Below are 19,146 nucleotides of genomic sequence, written 5' to 3' on the forward strand. Positions count from 1 at the left end.
AAGTTAATAATTTTGTAAATAATATATTATTTCTTGAAATGATAAAAGTTTTATAATGATTTGAAATACTTTTTTTCTTATTCGATTCTTGAGAATCACAACCAATGGGTACCCATGTTTTTTAACGGTATTTTGGAACCGGCCCATTGATACCCCTAACTAAAACTATTTATGAAATTTTTACAATTTCTAATAAAATTTTACGAGAATTTTTTAGAGTTACTAAGAAGCACTTGCAAGATAAAATACTGCAAAATTACTGTGATTGCAAACTTTTGCATTATATTTCATAAAGACGTGATGCTGTCCTCATTAATATGTGTCTGTTCACATCAATGACTTAATGATTTTCAGATTTTATTGAAAAATATAGAATGTGATTTACAAGAGGAGTTTCAAGTTTGACTAGAATCATTTCTACGCGTTCTTATGGAGAACCGACAAACAAACCCCAATTTGGGTTTTGTCCCTACGTCTACCTCTCACACACGTGTTTTGACACAATCACTTTCGTGGACAAATAATATTGACTTATTTTCGTTTTTTATTTTTATTTTTACTTAGAATAAGCAAACTATTAAATTAACAATTGAATATATGATATAAGGACAAGACATCCTACGTAAGACATTACCTCAACTCCCCTAATTAATATATTTTAATTTTAAAGACAAATTTATTTATTTAAGAGAATCTATGTATATTACTATTTTTTTTTTTTTAATTAAGGTAATTTCTCACATTCTACTATCAAAGAAATTAGAAAAATCGGAATCCCAATAGTTTGACGCCACGGATTCTACCCCCAAAAATCATTTTTTGATCGTGTCTCAACTATATCAACTATATTTGAGCTGTTAGATGACCTAGTAGTCGATAAATTTATTTGTTTTTATAGAATCTATATTGTCTCTTATAACTAGTATTTTTTTTTTTTAAATATTGTAAAGGCTTTTATGTTGATTTATCTCGAACATACAACTCAAACCTCTTTAATGATGGGCTCTCCTAATTCACGCACACACAGGGTACTGGTGTGGTACTTACTAAACACCCTTTGATGTTCACATTACAATGGGAGTTGCAGAAAATAATACCTATTAACTTTGACTCCCTCCCAAAAATCCTTTCACTCAATGTTTCCTCCCCTATTTATAGGTCAGTCCAGTTCCTTAATGACTACTTTGTCATGTCATCAATTTCCTTATTCATGGAGATTAGAGTTTATCATAGATTTATCCTCTTTCTAAATCCTTGGACTTGTTCACAAAAAATTCTTCTATAATAAGAAGTGATTTTTTTACAACCGAACGTGATTGATATGAGGACAGTTCTTTCCATTACTTTACTATGGTTTGTCCCTCCATGCCTGGGATGGGCAGAAACTCAACTTAGCTCAATTACTCCATGCTGAGGAGAACTGACAAACTCCTTAGATACCACACGTTTGGGTAGCGTCGGATATTCCTTTGCTTGGCCGCCAAACCTATCACATATTTTGACACGTATAGGGTCCAAATCAAATTCATTTTTACCCTATACAAATATTATGCAGAAGCTACCAATCATCAATCATATTTCATAAAGAATGGGATATCCTCGATATTAAAATTATGATAAATTCACTTTTAGATTAGAATGATTGTTATTTTTTAATAGTCCTCCTAAAATTAAATTCTTCTTAGGGTCAATACAAATCATCCAACTATCAAATATTTATTTCTATGAAACAAATGCTCATAATATTTACAAAATTTTACTTGCAAAGTTTTATTTTGCATCTTATCATAGAAGGCATTGCAAAGTTCTCTGTCGCAAAATTTTACAATACTTGATAACGATTTTTTTGAATAAAAAAGTTTTGTAACATTTCTCAAGGAAAATTATGGAAGCGTGTACAACTTTTCGATTGATAAAGTACAGGCAATCAATCTGATAAAACTTATGATTATTTGTAGCTGATGGTCAATGGAAAACAACCAAGCATTGGATAAAATTTACAACAATTTGCTAACGGGCAACCAACTCTGCATATTTGCTACATTACTAAAATAGGATATTCATATATCAATTCCATGGAATGAGTTTGGACGTATAAAAATATACTTGATCATATCATTTCCTTATATATTTTTTTACAAAATTTATAAAATACAAAACCCTAATTTTTTTAATGTAAAACACTTTCCTTACTGACTCAATAAGGTTTTAAGTCTTACTAAAGGTCATTTTGCTCAAATGTACTATCACATTGGGAATCTAACATCAAAACCCTCTAGATTTCATGAAAAAAACTCATATCCAAAAATAAAATAAAATAAAACAATTTTTTTGGGCTTAATCCAAGATTTTGAAAATAAAAGACTATCAAGTTTCCACGGAACTTCCAAATTTAAAATTAAAATTCAACGATGAAAAATAATATTTAAAAAAAAAAAAAAATATCCTCTAGAATCTTGTAGCATTGGATCATGTTTTTGGATGGTACAAGGTAAGGTCAATGATCCTTAGTAAGAGTTGAAATCTTACTAAGTTGGTAAGTATAGTCTGACTCTTTTAAAATTAGTGGGGGGAGGCAAAACCCTATTTTTGTTTTGTCTATGCTATCACTTGGGACACGAGTTACACCTGTTTTTTCCACGTGCCGTGTCCATGAGGGGTCATCCTAGTGGGGAAATTATTTCAATTTGTTTTTATAATAAAATAAAAAAATTAAATTACTAACTTTAATAATTTAATGCAAAGTGCTGAACATTATGATGGGACATTGGAACCAACAAGTCTTACGACGTCAGACGCTCCTTCACTAATAATCATTACTCTTAGGCTCTGTTTGGTGGTTAGCAAATCATTTGTAAATATTTTTAAAAACAAATCTGCAAAAAATATGCTTAAATTCTTAAGTAATTTCAAGATTAATGTATAGGTAAAAGAGGTCGGCTCGGTAGGAACAAATTGAAGTTTAGAAACAAGTGCAAGTGGTACAAGATACCGTGTAGAGACAGATTCATTTAGGTTGCTCCCACATAAGCATAAGCAACAGAAATAGATTCAATGCCTACTTACTGAGTTTCATTTCTGATCGTGGATCAAGTACAATATCGACTTGAATGAAACTATAGCACAAAGGAATGTTAGCGAGTGCTCATGTGCAAGAACAAGAGCTCGAACCTGAATGACTTTTTTAGGTACAATTACATCCATTTTTGTTGAGCCAATTATAACTTGTTCATTGGGAACTGATCTAGCTCTTGAGATATATGACATTTTAGTCGTTCTTAGGATTCATTCCGTTCTAGAGATAAGCTACTACTGCTACACGTGGGATGTTCCTTGGTGGGTCAGCTTAGTTAATGAAGGGTACTTATGAGTTAATTAAGTGCTTGATCGATCGCGATTGAATCTAGATCACTAGGGTTGTACTATCTACCTCTCGAAATTCACGAGAGTTAGGAAGGCGGTCATGTGGAAGGGACGTATTTGAAATTTACCGTAAACCATTTGTAAAAGTTATTTGACTCAGCCCAACACATTTTCTCGTCTTTCTCTCAACAATTTCAAAGAATCTAGTCTTTCCAATCAAGTTTAATTAAAACAAGAGTCATGATAATTTGACGCCCCACTCTAACATATGCACCCGTACACCCCTCATCACATAATCGTAGATCATTTGCCTCGCGATACACAATAAAAAGATTTATGATTTTATATATCCCAAGGAAAATGATCTAAGGTTCTGTGACGAGAATTGAAGATTTCAAGCACAAAACAAGACAAAATTGAAGATTGAAGATTTTTTATAAGAAAAAAAAATGAAAAACATAAATTTCTATGAAGAAGTTGAAGATGAGGTGGAATAAGCTAAAATCATTTCACTTCGAGTCATTTCTATAACAGTTATGATTACAACATCAATTGTTTGCCCCAAAATTTCCACATTTTTTCTTCGGTTCCCACAAAAGCTCAAATTGGGTTTAGGTAACTTTGGGTCTGTTCTTTACAGAAGCCAGCTCCAACTCTAGAAGCTGGCTTCTGGAAGAAGTAAAAGCCTAGAGCCTAAAAAGTCACATCCAACAAAAGCTTGTTCGTTACAGAAGCACATAAACTAGAAATTGATGTTCATTTGACAGTTTTTTATTGCTGGATTCTTATAAAATTATCAGAATACCCTTAATATTGATAATGCACCTATAATGCACAAAAAATTAGCAGAATACCTTAATAAATATATAATTACACTATATATATATAATAAATTTATATTAAAAAATTATAAAAATAATTATTTTAATAAATTTATAAATTTTATAATTCTATTGAAATTTCGATAGCATCTCCTCTTAAAAATGAACATATGATAAAGAAAATACCTACATAATATACAATCTAACATCCACATAAAGATGAAAGGTGTTTTGGTAATAAAGTAGTGATGATGAATTACTTTTGATCTTTGTAGTAAAGATGAAGGGTATTTTAGTAATTCCATTTTAATTTTTAAGGTTAAGTTTGGTTGGAAATTTAATTAAAGATGAAAGGTATTTTGGAAGATGAAATGTATTTTGGAAGATGAAGGGTATTTTGATAATTAGTAAAAATGAAGGGTATTTTGATAATTTCATTTTATTTTTGAGGTTAAGTTTAGTTGGAAATTTGATTAAAAATGAAAGGTATTTTGATAATTGGTAAAGATAAAGGGTATTTTGATAATTTTATTTTATTTTTTAAGGTTAAGTTTGGTTGAAAATTTGATTAAAGATGAAGGGTATTTTCGTAATTCCCTTTTCTTTTTTAAGGTTAAGTTTGGTTAAAAATTTGATTAAAAATAAAGGGTATTTTGATAATTCCTTTTTGTTTTTTAAGGTAAAATTTGGTTGAAAATTTGATTAAAGATGAATGGTATTTTTGGAAGATGAAGGGTATTTTGATAAATATGAAGGGTATTTTAGTAATCTCATTTCATTTTTTAAGGTTAAGTTTAGTTGGAAATTTGATTAAAGATAAAGGGTATTTTGATAATTACACTTGAACCGTTTTTATGTTTTTGGCTTCCAACAAAAGCCATTTGAAGAAGTCCCTCTTGAGCAACTTCTTTTAGGAGCTACTTTTGGGCTTCAATTGAAATTTACAGGGGTCAAAAAAGCCCAAACGAACATCATTTATCTGACTTTTTTAGCTTAAAAACTAAAAAAGCAAAAAAAATTGACTCATGAAGCTGAAAATAACAGGACCTTTGTGTTTCTTGGCCTACTTTTGGCTTTTACACTAAAAACGACTTTGATAAGTGGAAAACTAGAGTCCATGATCCAAAGCCTACGCAAACGCAACCTAGTCAGCTTAATTTTCGAAAAGTTAGTCCACCAAGGTTTGAAGTACGAAACAAAATTTATATATATATGTATGCCAAGTGGCACTTTTCCATGAGAAGTCATTAAGATTTGAGACTAAACTAAGGATTTTGCATGGAAAGTCTAAGGGGAAGAAAATAGGCCTACGTCTTTCATCTAGAAACATTGACTTTTTGACTTTGACAGTTAGACTTGGGGTCCTAAAGTTACTACCTCAAATTCCACAACCATAAGTCTCATTCTCCTTCAACCCACCTTCCCCTCTAACCATGCTTGACCTTCAGCGAGGATTCGTCGGAAATCATGCATATCTGACCAATCCCTTTGGTCGAAGAAATGACGATGGCGATCATGATCGATCAAAATCAAATGCAATTTATTGTGCTCCATTGACTCAATCAAGATCGTCTCAAAACTTTGAGAAATATGATGATCCATGTGGTGGGATGATCGAATTCAATGTTGATATGGAAGATGAGTCTAACATCATGTCACCACGTCTATGGAAGACGAGCAGTCCTCCAACCGAAGGTACGGCTCTATTGCATCACCCACACCATCGTCCTTACAACCACCAATATGAACTCCTTTCTCCGACATCTCGAACCGAGGCAATAGTTAGAGGCCGGAAACAATTGATGGAGATGGTCAAGAACATGCCCGAGAATTCTTACGAGCTCTCTTTGAAAGATATGATCGAGCAGCAGCCATCGACAACAACGACTGTGATAGAAATGATAGAATCCAATGAGAATACTACGATTCGAGGTACAAAAAGAAAGAATAAGAAGAAGGAGATGACGAGGATTAGAAGTATGGACGACAGTGGAACTTTTCTTCTTAAGATGTTCATTCCAACTTTTGGATTGAAGAAGAAGAAGAAGACAACGAGCTTGAAAATGGGTACTTGTTCAAAAGTATCGCCAAAGCCTCCATTAATCGGGGGAGAGAATGGCAGCGGCCTTGATAAGGACTTGTTGAAAAGAAGCTTCTTAGTTGCAGGAGAAAGCAAGAAAGGCAGTGATACCAGCAATAGCAATAGCAGGTCATTTATTTTCATGAAAGAAAATAAAACATAACAATACACATGGTCTCATTGATCTTACCTTAGTTTTCCTCTTATTTCATTTAGTGTAAGTGATTTTTAAAGAGATCTAAGAAGATGGTTTTGGGTTCTTTTTTCTTTTTCTTTTTTTTCAACCTTTGGGGATGGGATAGTGTAAGGTAGATTTGAGTTTGAGAGACATTTTCAGTATTTTCAGTTTTATAGTTAAAATTGAATAATTTTTTTCTAGGATAATTGAATCAGCAGTTCTAAAGCAGTGTTCTTGTTATTTGTTGCAGTGGTGAACTGTTACCGAGTTGCTGGTCCTTTTTCAACACCAAGAAAAGCAGAAGCATGGGATAGAAAGAAAGACTAGACTCTTTTGAAAGGGATTCCATATAAATATAAATGTAAACTACCCGCCTAATATTACTTAGAAATGGCATGTAACTACCATAAGAAATTCCCAGGCATGTCATCGCAAACATATGTTGTTAATCTTGCAATTTTTTGAGTGATTGGTTCGATCATTTGGAGAATTTGGACAAAAGCCACGAAAATACGCATGGATTTGTTTTCCTGGAAATCCTAGAGAGAACTCTAGATTTTGTTTTAAATAGTTTGGTGCAGAGGGGGTGAAGTATATATATATATATATATATGAAAGTGGGTTCTGATAAAGGGAAATCTGAAACAGGATTGAATTAATGACAAATGAAGGAATTTTCTTGTTTGGTTTCCTCACTTGAGGGATAAACATTTGTTTTCTATGTGCAAATATCCGAACCCCACTCCCCCAGTAATTGAAGCCTTGATGGATACCTAATTCCTGCATATGAATCCTCCTTGCTTCCGCGAAGCAAGTTATCTGTTACTCATAGAAGCCTAAACCACCCCTGTAATAGAAACATCTCTTGAACAATTCGAACCCGAAAACCCCTAGAAAAAAAAAATTTATGAAAAACCCAAGCTTGTCATTAGATTTTCTGAAATGGGTATTCTGAATTTAGATCAATAAATTCGTAGAAACAGAAAAAAAAAAATTTTGATTTTAAGGAATAAAATACAAGGGCATAATTTCTAGGTGATTTTACTATACAAAAGTACTAATGCTTTCATAAAAGGAGTAAGAGATTCTGTAATTGGTGAAACACGAAATCCAAGGATGTTCGAAAAACCCAATTTGTATTTGTTAGTTTGAAGTAATGTCCAAATTAGCTAAGTTGGGAAAGGCATGTGCAGTGTAGATCCCACAACCTTGGTTTAAACCTTGTAAAACCCACCTTCATGTTGACTACTAACCACCTTGCTTGTCTAGCTAAAAAAACATGTCCAACTTTCATGTATGATACCATTGTGTAGGATTGTAGATACTACATCAACAAATGAACCAGTGATTAGGAGCTCAAACTCGATCCACAGCTCATGGAACATAGTAAGGGTGGGCAAAGAAGATTCAATAGTCACTACGACACCATTCTCTTTATGGATTCTTCGTCTAAGCGTTCAGGCATATATTGATGTGTTTAGTCTCATATTTATGTTTAACTTTGAAGTGTAACTTACATGTATCGAGTAACCACAGTTCCAAACATATTTACTTGTACTCTTGTGCCTACTTCCATGAGAGACAATTTAGACGACACTACTTCTGCCCCAATAAGACAGAAACTAAGACAAAATCAATTGAGATGGTTTGGATACGTGCAACTAGGGCAGCTGACTACTGACCCAGCTAGAAGAAAAGCACAAATTTTGGGATAAATGATGATCGGATCATTAAACAAGCTATTGTGCTATAGTTTGCGAGTCAAGACGAATTTTCTAAACCTAGTGAGAGTAGTAATCTGGAACCCTGAGGGTAACACAACACATTAATAAAAACTTTGTCCAGTTGGAACATGTCCCCTCTCTTCGTTGGACCTATGTTCAAGCTTTAAACTTGCAGAAACAATCATCGAACTGAACCAACACAATGGAGAAGATCGAGCAGGGAAGGATGTAGATATCTATAATGTGTCATCTTCTGCATTTCTATTGATCAGATGAAATAATCTAAAACTACAAAGAGAAAAATATACCACTAATGGTAAAAATAATTGCATTTACAAGCATTCAAATGAAATCTGGTGGAACTACATCACCAAACTGCACAAGAAAAATGTGTATTCAATGTACTATGTAAGCCACTGGTTACTTACTCAGACTCCTACCCTTCTTTCTATTCGTTTAATTTGTGTTTCGTTGCGTTGTAAATCAAAATCAAGGTTCTCAAAGGGGACCTGAAACTTCAATATCGTAAGATGTAGTTTGATGTCAAGTGTTGTAAATTCTACCTTTTAGTTATCTTCATCCGTGTCATCCAAGAGAACACCTCGCACTTTTGCCCTGCAAAACAAGATTAGAAATTATGCAAGTGAAGCATCAGATTGAATCGAGGTGATCAAGAAGAATGAAGATTATATGTTACCTGCGATGGGCAGGGACAACCCGGTGATTGACTTTTGTGGACGGAGAATCTTGTGTCTGGGGTGTCTCTGCAGTTGGGAGTGTAAACACAAATATTTTACCATTCAACGCTTCCAAGAGAGGGGGGTGGGGAATATTAACAGCTCCCTTAAAATTAAAAATGATGCATATGGTAGAATGGTGAATGAAGTTAGATATGATCTTAAGTAGAAACAAACATATTACAACATTAGGGAATTGAAAAACAGAGCTTCTATTGGCACCCCAACTTTTACTTATAACAACCCAATTAAAAAATTTTAAAAAAAGTGAATATTTTCCCATTAGATCGGTCTTTTGGGGTAAATGGTTTGTCAGCATGATATCAGAGTGCTAGGTTCGTATAGGTCACAGGTTCAAGTCTCCTTGAAGGAATTTTCCACCCTCATGGGTGAGGGGGAGAGTTGAGTGTATATTTTCCTTCACTCTCAGGTACGCCATACCCCAGTTAAGCTCGGTGACCTTCTTATATTCATAATTCTCCCTTTCCCCATCAAATCGGTCTTTTGGGATAAATGGTTTGTCAGCACGATATCAGAGCGCTAGGTTCATATAGATCATAGGTTCAAGTCTCCTTGAAGGAATTTTCCACCCTTATGGGTGAGGGGTAGTGTTGAGTGTTGGGTTATCCGCCTCCGCTCCCGAGTGTCACGTGCTCACGTATCGTGCCCCAGTTTAACCCGTGACCCTCTTATATTCATAATTGCACCTTCCCCATCAGATCGGTCTTTTGGGGTAAATGGTTTGTCAGCAATAATAATAATGTCATTTCAGTGGATAAAGTAAAATAACATAGCTGACTTAGAACCTATGGTATGGAGGTCATAACCAAGGTTTAAAATCTCATCTTGAGACAATGTTTTAGTCGGGAGAAAAATTGAGGCTATCTCAAGCAAAACAATCCTATACATTGAATGTTTCGGGGTCAATGTTTCATTCGAGTCTCGGGCAAAACATTCCAAGACGGCACAAAAAATTAACTGTCTTAACCACATGGGGTGAAGGTGGCAGCAGCTTTGCTAGGTTTTCAGATGGGAGTTATGCCGTCCACGTACTTGGGGCTTCCTTTGGGTATGGGTTATAATAGCAAGGAAATTTGGGAGCCGGTTCTTGAAAGGCTGAGAAAGAAACTAAGTTCATGGAAGGCAAAGTTTTTATCCAAAGGGGGGAAGATTACTCTTATTAAAAGTGTCTTGGCTAGTATTCCTATTTATACTTTTTCTCTGTTTTCCTTGCCTAGAAACGTGGAAGTGCAATTGATTAAAATTTGCCGGGATTTCTTATGACATGGTAAAGAGGGAGAGAGAAAACACCATTGGGTAAATTGGAGAAAGTTATGCTTGCCTAAAAGGAATGAGGGCTTAGGTTTCCGAAATTTTGGTCATATGAACTCGGTTTTGTTGGGAAAATGGCTTTGGAGATTTGGGGAGGAAGAAGAGAGTCTTTGGAGAAAAGTTATTGTGGATAAATTTGGGGTGAATGATAATGGGTGGGAGAGTGGTCTAGCTAAAAGGTTGACGGGGTGTGGGGTGTGAAAAGGTATCCTTAGAAGAAGTCTGTATCTCAAGAAAAATATGAAATGCAAGGTGGGGAGGGGGAGTAAGGTAAGATTTTGGAAAGATTGGTGGTGTGGAAACGGTCCCCTTAAGGACCTTTATCCAGATCTTTTTGTCTTGTCGTTGAAAAAAAATCAGGTCATCTCGTGCTTCAGAAGCTTGGATAATGGGGTGGCTAATTGGGATTTTGGGTTCAGGAGATCTTTTAATGATTGGGAAGGGGATAGCCTTGGGATGTTAACTTTTATGTTGGAGAATAGGAGTATGGAGAGTTCCTCGGATGATCAAGAGTGTGGGGAGGTTCGAGGGACGGGAAATTTACAGTGAAGTCTCTGTATGATTGTATTGCTCCTAGTTCAACTATGTCTTTTCCTTATACATTGGTTTGTGGTGGTAAGATTCCTCTGAAGATTTCGACTTTTCTTTGGATGGCGGCTTTGGGCAGACTTGCTACTATGGATCAGTTGATTAGAAGAGGCTTTATTTCACCAAATCAGCGTTGTATGTGTAGATCTCAGGCGGAAACGATGGACCACTTACTCATTCATTGTCATGTGGCTCATCACGTTTGGTCGCACTTCTTATCTTTGTTTGGGATTGTGGGTTACTTTCCCAAATATGTTAAGTCAACTCTAGAGTCTTGGCTGTTGTGGGGAGTAGCTTTCTCATCTTCAAAACGGACTCTCTGGTTCCTGGTTCCATCGGTAATTTGTTGGGGAATTTGGAAACATTGAAATCAATGCATTTTTTAGGGGAAAGAGGCAACGAGGGAAGGAGTAGTACTGGTTGTTTTGGAGCTCTTGTTTTCTTGGAGTAAACTCTATAAGGAGTTTAGAGGGATCTTCTTTGAAGATTTTGTTGTGAGATGGGACAGGGTCTGTTCATTGTCGTGAGAATCTGTTGTTTTGTTTTTTGTTGCTTGCAGATCTTTTTTTTTTGTTTCTTTTTCTTTGTTTTGCGTTGGTCTACTCGACCCCCCTCTTTTTTCCCTCTTTCAATAAATTCTTCTTTATCTATCAAAAAAATAACGTAATTAACCCAGTGAGGTTTATATAAACTAATTGTTAAGCATAAGTATTGGGTTCCCTATTACATGCTATGTTACATTAGTACCAATACAAGTCAGAAGCCACGGCACCAAAATAGGTGTCTCATGGACTTGAAAGTCATAAGTATATTTTAAATCACTGAAATATAATTATTCTCTTCTACAATAATAAGAATAGTGATAAGTTACACAAAGGGATATCTTGCACAATATACACAAAGAGAAGTGAATACATATATGTATATCATGTTTGCTACGTTGTAAACTTCAATAGGAATAAAGTAAACTTAATGTAAATTTTAGCTAACAAGTTGCACTTAAGTAAAGAGGCGAAAAATCTAGAAGAGACATATCAGAATCTGACATGTCTAACATGGATACTTCATCCATTTAGAAGAATCCACTATCCATGCAACATAGATTACATGTCTTATTTACTACTAACTTATTAAATCTATATATATGGGTTGGGATCCCTTGACTCCTAAGAATGTCTCATGAAAAAAAAAAAAAAAAAAACAAATGTTCCCAACCCTTTAAACACAAAATCCATTGGTTGAGATTTTTGAGTATCTTGATACACAAATCTCGGAGATACTTATCACGAGGATAAATCTCAACCATTGGATTTTGCATTTAAAGGGTTGGGATCATGCGTTTTTTTCATGAGTCGTTCTTAGGAGTCAAGGGATCCTGACCCTATATATATATAAACTATATTTTGTGGAAATAGAATATTCAAGTAACCTTTCCTTCTTATCCCTCGTATACTGGAGATATTTCAGTATACGTTTTGAAAATATGTCAATTTAAAACCATGCATCCAACTTGGTAGCTAAGACAGTAATATGGCACGATTTTTATATTGCACATAGTATTTCTATCCAATCTAAAGTGAAAATTCCAAAGCCAAAATCCTATCTTAGCCAATAACATAGACACACTAGACAAATAAAGCCACTCACCCTTAGAATCATGTGAGTCAGAAACTGCAGTAGCAATAGGCAACGCTTTATCTGATGTGGTCAACTTTCGCATCCTCTGTTTCTTTGAAAACAAAGCCAGGTCAAGTTGGTTTTGAAGACTCTCAGTTTTGTCCTGATAAAGGGAGATAAACAAGTTAGATTGTAATAAAAGCATTAATATTCTTTGTTCGTGATAAGAAAGCAAGTTGGTGGTTAGAAATTAGAAGATGAAGGTGGGTTTTGAACCCAGGTCATTGTATCAACAATCACAGACTTTAACCAATTTAGCAAATCAGCACCTTCAGCCATCCTCCGATATTTGGGTGTCAAAAAACGTAATTTATAGGAATAAAGGAATCAGAAATGATTAACCAACCAAATGTTCATGGTGAATTCAATGAATTAAGGACGCGAGTAGGTGACTGCAAATATAATTCAAACCAACAAAGTGAATCAATTTTTTTTTCCAAGTACAACATGGCTATGAACAAGTAGACAGACCCGTTCAGCAGATATAATTTTTGTCAACTGATAGGAGCGCTCCTGTTCTGCTGAAAAAAAAAGAATCAGAACATTAGAAAACAATTCAAATGAAGGAATTACATTTATCTGCGTGCAGTCAAAGTATAAAGAACAAAAACTAAAAAAGAACACATAGCGCTTTATTTAAGTGAGAAACATTAGAAATAGATATCCTCAAATAAATATTTAGGGGGGCTGAATCTTTAAAAGATTTCAAGCAAATAAGCCAAGTGGTCCGATCTATACATCATCTCCACGGTCTTGGCATCGAGAATGAAGTGATAGCCTATGTGCTTTTACTATTTCAAGGGTGGGACAGGAAATGTTTGGATGGGCTAAGATTAGAAAATGAGTACATAAATTTGGTTTATGGATCCCTAACCAGATTTTTCAGACGTTAAAGGGTCTATCAAGGTGATCCTCATTCCTCACTACCGTTTCCTATACATTGTTGTGGGAGAGACTTTGAGCAAGATTATTGTATGGGGATGATCTCTGGTTTTAGAGCGTGGAATAGAGGTCCACCAAACATTTCGTAACCTCAGTTTGCCAATGACACAATTGTGATGATGAATGTTGAAAATGATAAATCATTGCAACTAAAGTTTATAATTTAGGTTTATTGAGGGTGTCTGGTCTTCGAATTAACTTAGCCAAAAGGCCACGTTTCTAGGGTCGGAGAATTGGCCATAAAGAACAGTAACGAAGGAGTTGTACACATTAATTTAAAGCTAAAAACCAGATATTCTGAGCTCCTCTGAACTTTCTAATCAAACTCAAATACATACAAAATCTAGATAATTTTTAATCATGGTCCACCCAATTTCAACCTTTTAATAAGCCACTATTTTGTGATTTGTGTTCTTACCATCCAAATTTGACATTTTTTTCTACCCTCTGCTCCATTTTTTTTTCTGTATATCCTCCGTCTGAATTGTTTCCTGTTTTGTTTCCCAAATTTATCCAAACTGACTCCAACCGAATAATTGCCAAATCCGAACTTGATTACTATGACTATCACCAATAATAATTCGATGGATGATAGGCGGATCACGAACAGAATTGAGGGTACAGAATATTAGTTGGGAAAATGTGGGTAACAGCCAAAAATCTTTCTAATAGAACGCATAGGAACTATAATTTTATTAATTAGATTATGCAAGAGAAAATAAAAGTAAAGTTCCTCTATGAGGCCGATGTTACAACCTTTTACCACTCCATCTTGCTTGCTTTTGAACGCTTTGAAGAGCTCCATTGATAAATTAGCCATGGCATCGTTAGCAGATGAGTTTGTGAGTCTCTCAAGTGAGAAAGTGATGATAGGCATTCCTTTGGCCTTATGAGCAATCAATTTTGCATAGGTCGCACCTGAAACACCAGAATTTCACAAACTACACGCATCAGAAAACCTTCCAACGTGTAAGGATTATAAAATTTTCCACAATTTAAACAAATCTCCACACAATGAGCCTCTTCTATTTTTATCTCTGCAAGAAGCTCTCAAGAAAGAGACAGACCTTTTATGCAAATATTATGCATCTCTCTCCTCTAACCATTGCTTACAATAGTAACACTAGTTGTATCCGATGACTGTTGAATGATGGTGAAGTTAAACCTAAAAACAGACTGGAATTCAAAGATTTGGCTCTATCAACACCCTCTAAATAGGGTAATTAATAAGTCAGCACTTTATCATAACTTAATTTACATCAATTGATTTGAATATTTATACGAAGAGCAAAAGCAAAAAACTATGAGTATCCTTTAAAGATAAAAATAGCTTTGTATATTGTTTGCATCATGTAATCTCAAGTTCTCGGATATTCAGAGTAAAAAAAATTGCAGTTAACAAAAAATGCAACATTGATATCTCACTGGTTTTTGACCATGTCAAGGGTCTCAACAAGTAAGAACTACTTTCAGAATCTTTTTGATGCGGGACAACCTAGGTTTTATTGGTTTTAAGTATGTTTTACTTGAGGAAGAGTGGAGGAAAGACTAGGTAGGTGAAGAAGAGGAAAGATAAATTATAGAAGGGTCTCAAGAAAAGGTTTTAGGCCCAACATGTTTTATTGGCCATTGTGAAAGGTTTCAACAAGGTTGATTGAGTATGTGAAATGCAAAATTTTTCAATAGGTTGTTGTAATTAGGTTTAGCGGTATGGAATAGGATTAAGTCTGATGGAAGGATGATTTGAAGGGTGTGGATGTGGATTATGGATTTCAGATCTGAATTTTGAAGGAGTCTTAGTAGGTTTTATATGCACTAGGATAGGTTTGGGTGATTTTTTGATGGGCTTAGAGGATTCTTAATAGTGATGAGTTAAAAACAAAAAAAAAATAATGGTGAAAGATGGAAAAGATGAAGAAAAAGATAACAGAAACGAAAGAAAAACTACCTTAGAATCACACCAAAAGATGGCTTCACACCATATCCAATCACTGGAGAAGTCTCAAGAAGAGAGCTTTGACTTAAACCCGAATCTTAACATGACTTAAACTTTGACATTTTTCACCTTGAGATGCAGATCCCACGTAAAATTGATATCCTATCAGTATTTTAATCGGATTAACAAAAAAAAAAATTGCTAGTTGGATAGGTAACTGAATAACATTTCAAATGACACAAAAATCAACATACTAAGACAAGTTTTAACACCTCCAAATAAGACCTAAAGAAAAATAACGTGGATTCAGACTCAAATCAAACTCCTAAAATAACCAAAAGACAACTCAAAACTAGTACATAATAAATTTAATTAATCTAAAATTAATCCCAAAAAAATAAAAGTGGTAAGAAATAACTTTGAAATCAAACAAGTGGCAATCTAAATAATTACAAATTTACCATTGGAGCCTGTGACTCATCAAGTAAGAACTACTTTCAGAATCTTTTGCTTCAAGTGAACCAGATATCCTGTTCAAATACATTTCTTCCTCATTCCTAATCAATGATCCATGGCCTTCCTATAGGTCATAGTAGTACTTTTGTGCATTCTAGGAATCATCTTGAATGAACCCATGCTAGAATGAGAGTTTATTTTTTTCCAAGCAAAGCTTATTGCTGCCAGACTGTGTTTTGTTTTATATGAGGACAATAAAGTAATCACAACAACCATTTGTTACTAACTTTGGAAAATTACAATTGACAACTCTACTTGTCGACCTACAACTTTTGTTGTTATTGTTCTGAATTCGCTAGAATTCGAGCCAATATAGAATTAGAAGACATCACATTCTCGCCACAGCTTCATGCTTTGTTTAATCAAATCGAATGTGAAGGCTATGTTTCCATCATTATTTTCTACACAACTTACAGTATTATTCTGCCAACAACCTTATTTTTCAAGGTAGCATATCAAAACAATGATTGAGAGGATTAAATGTGCATCACTCATCCTTACATGAATTATAGTATTTCAATAGCCTTAAATTAAAACTGATAATTGACAGATAAATAAATCACTCACCAGGAGATTTTGTGGATGCTACAAGACCTCCCAAAACAAGCTTTACATTGCCTGATTTTATAGATGTTATAAGATAATCAACAAACTCAGACCATGGACCACCAACCCCAATATCATATCTCTGCACAAAAGAAATATAAGTTGTCATATTTTGTAGATGCTATGTTAACTAAGTCAAACCATGATGCACCAACACCAATATCAGCAGAAAAGATTTTTAATCAAGAGAAGTTCTCTAATCTTTCGAAGTAGGAAATTGACGCTAGAGTACAAAAAACACCCTTTCTTTAACAATTTCCAAAGCTTTTAAGAGTAAGGGAATGAACTACAAAGGTAAAATGTTTTCGGGAGCTACAATCCAAAATACTTCACTTGGATCTAGGCTTAAACCCACCATCTTGGTAAGAGTTTTGGTGTGTAGATCCCAAGAATCCTTCCCTGATAAATGTTAAAATACCAAAAGCCTATTACAAAGTATAGAAATTTGGCAAATATTTCAGAAAACATGGAAAGAATTATTCACATTTTAGGGCTTCCCTTGAAATATTTGAAGCAAATAACTCTCTTCTTTAATATTAATTTCATTTGGTGCGTAAAGTTGATACAAGCAAACAAAAACCCAGTATGCCATAAAAAGTCATAATTCAACTCCAACAAAGGTACTCTCATTCTAAGCCTCAAAAAGAAAAAAGAACCAAAAAAAATCTATTTGATGATTCACCATCTACAGCTTAATTAAGAACAGAGTACCTAACACAAATGATTGAGACAAAAAACAACAACATCCAAGTACACGGAATTTCTGGTACGTCCAGATACTTTTCTTATATGGGGTTTATTTATTGGGCTTAAAAGGTTCTGGGTGCATGGCTGTGGTGTGGATAGAAACAAATAAAAAACGGAAACTAGAGAAAATGCAAAATTGGATAACTAAAGACATTCAAGTACAGGAGCCCAGATATTTTCATACGTGGGTTTCTTTCTTAGGCTTCAGAGGTGATGGTTTCATGGTAGTGGTGTGGTCTAAAGTGGATAATAGATACACAAAAAAATTGAGAAGTGCAAATTTGCAAGTCAACAGGCATTCAAGTTCAAAGAACTTCTGACAAACCCATCTATTTGCTTTTGTGGGGTTCCTTCATTGGGTTAAAAAGTGATGGTTTCATGGATTAAAGCAAATAATAGACAAAAACTTGAGAATTGCAAATATGACAAAAGACATTAAAGTTCAGAGAATTTCCTACCCATACATTTTCCTTCTATGAGGGTTTCTTTGTTGAGCTTCAAACCTGATATCTGGTTTCATGGGTGTGGTGTGGATTAAAGCATATAATAGACAAAAACTTGAGAAGTGCAAATTATGATAAAGGGCATAAAAAAGTTCAGAGAATTTCTGATAAACCCATCTATTTTTTCTGTGCGGGGTTTCTTTCTTGGGCTTAAAAAGTGGTGGTTTCATGGTTGTGGTTTGGATTTTCTGAAGATAATAGACACAATCTTGAGAAGAGCAAATAAGTATGAAAAAAAGGCATTAAAGTTCAGAGAATTTATGATAAACCCACACGTTTCCTTATGTGGATTTTTCTCTCTTGGGCTTAAAATGTGAAATCAGGTTTCAAGGTTGTGGTGTCGATTGGAGCAAATTAGACAACATTGAAAAAAAGTAATTTGAGATTAGAAGAGCTCACCAAGTCTTCAAGTTGTTGAATCGATCGAATGGATTCCCAAGTGTAGGAATGGAAATCAGTGACATGGATTCTGAGGCGTGAAGCATCTAAAGAGTGGACATGAAAGAGAAATGGATTCAAAGGAAGAGAACTTGGGCTCTCCCACTCTGCAATTACTTCCCCAAATATGGAATCGAAGCTTTCAAATCCCTTCGCCATGGCTGACTACTTCACCACTATTTCTCTCTGCAACAGCCCTCCAGAGAAGAAGATTGAAGAAGAAGAAGAAGAAGAAGAGGTGCCGGGAAGCCTTTTTTTTTTTTTAGTTTTTTCAAGTGAGGATCTTGTACTTCAGGAGGTTGAATAACTACCCAACTTCATATCAACAGCCCTCTAGTGAAGAAGAGGTGCTGCGAAGCTTTGTTTTTTTGGTTTTTTTAGGATCTTGTACTTCAGGATGTTGAATAAGTACCCAACTTCATATCGCTTTTGTTGTCCACGTTACATGTTCGTATACTTTGCGGGGTCTACAAATATCAACTTGATTGGTGATTTTATGGATTGGAAATAGAATATGGAATTGGGTAAGTAGACAGTTTCTTAAGTACAGGATCCTTACTCCATTTATGAGGGTGTTAAAGGTTGAATCGAATTCCCGTACTCTAAGGAGTTACTTAGATAATCTACTACTAATCTACTCATCCTTATAAAGTTGTCTTTGGACTTACCCACTTATGAATTACTTTTACCTACTATTTTTACCAATGATTAGTGGTGATTTCTAGTGTTAATTGCTTCAAAAAATAATAATAATAATAATAATATTACATGAGGTGTACTTAAAATTAGTGATAGTTGTTTGCACCTCACAGTCATGTGTTCAAAATTGAGTGACCTTCTGATTTACACTATGCACGTTGGGAAGTTTCCATAGGGTCATAGTATCATAGGGACTAGTCTCATCCCAAAAAGGTGTGGGGAAATCGTATAATAATATACCCCTCTGAATTTTGATTTG

At 34.6% G+C, this 19,146-nt stretch overlaps 2 protein-coding genes across 3 annotated transcripts; one reads left to right on the forward strand and one right to left on the reverse strand.

Annotated features, from left to right (window-relative positions):
- The first annotated feature begins 5,582 nt into the window (after positions 1 to 5,582).
- On the forward strand, positions 5,583 to 7,150 carry LOC147406656 (uncharacterized). The gene is made up of 2 exons (XM_086434788.1): positions 5,583 to 6,393; positions 6,693 to 7,150. Exons 1-2 carry the CDS (start codon positions 5,618 to 5,620, stop codon positions 6,754 to 6,756), a joined length of 840 nt encoding a protein of 279 aa, XP_086290914.1. The 5' UTR covers positions 5,583 to 5,617; the 3' UTR covers positions 6,757 to 7,150.
- Positions 7,151 to 8,444: 1,294 nt separating this feature from the next.
- Positions 8,445 to 18,433, reverse strand: LOC147406657 (U2 small nuclear ribonucleoprotein auxiliary factor-like protein). 2 transcript variants are annotated; one of them, XM_086434789.1, is made up of 7 exons: positions 18,150 to 18,433; positions 16,462 to 16,582; positions 14,199 to 14,360; positions 12,972 to 13,021; positions 12,471 to 12,603; positions 8,864 to 8,930; positions 8,445 to 8,781 (listed from the first exon to the last, which is right to left on the reverse strand). In XM_086434789.1, exons 1-7 carry the CDS (start codon positions 18,345 to 18,347, stop codon positions 8,733 to 8,735), a joined length of 780 nt encoding a protein of 259 aa, XP_086290915.1. In that variant the 5' UTR covers positions 18,348 to 18,433; the 3' UTR covers positions 8,445 to 8,732. The 2 variants fall into 2 exon arrangements, with proteins under 2 accessions (XP_086290915.1, XP_086290916.1); XM_086434790.1 differs by having other exon boundaries at positions 12,972 to 13,018; positions 18,150 to 18,428.
- Between the last annotated feature and the right edge of the window lie 713 nt (positions 18,434 to 19,146).

The sequence above is a fragment of the Akebia trifoliata genome, chromosome 3 (assembly GCF_017979445.1).
Source record: "Akebia trifoliata isolate Shusen 1 chromosome 3, ASM1797944v1, whole genome shotgun sequence".
Taxonomy (NCBI): Eukaryota; Viridiplantae; Streptophyta; class Magnoliopsida; order Ranunculales; family Lardizabalaceae; genus Akebia; species Akebia trifoliata.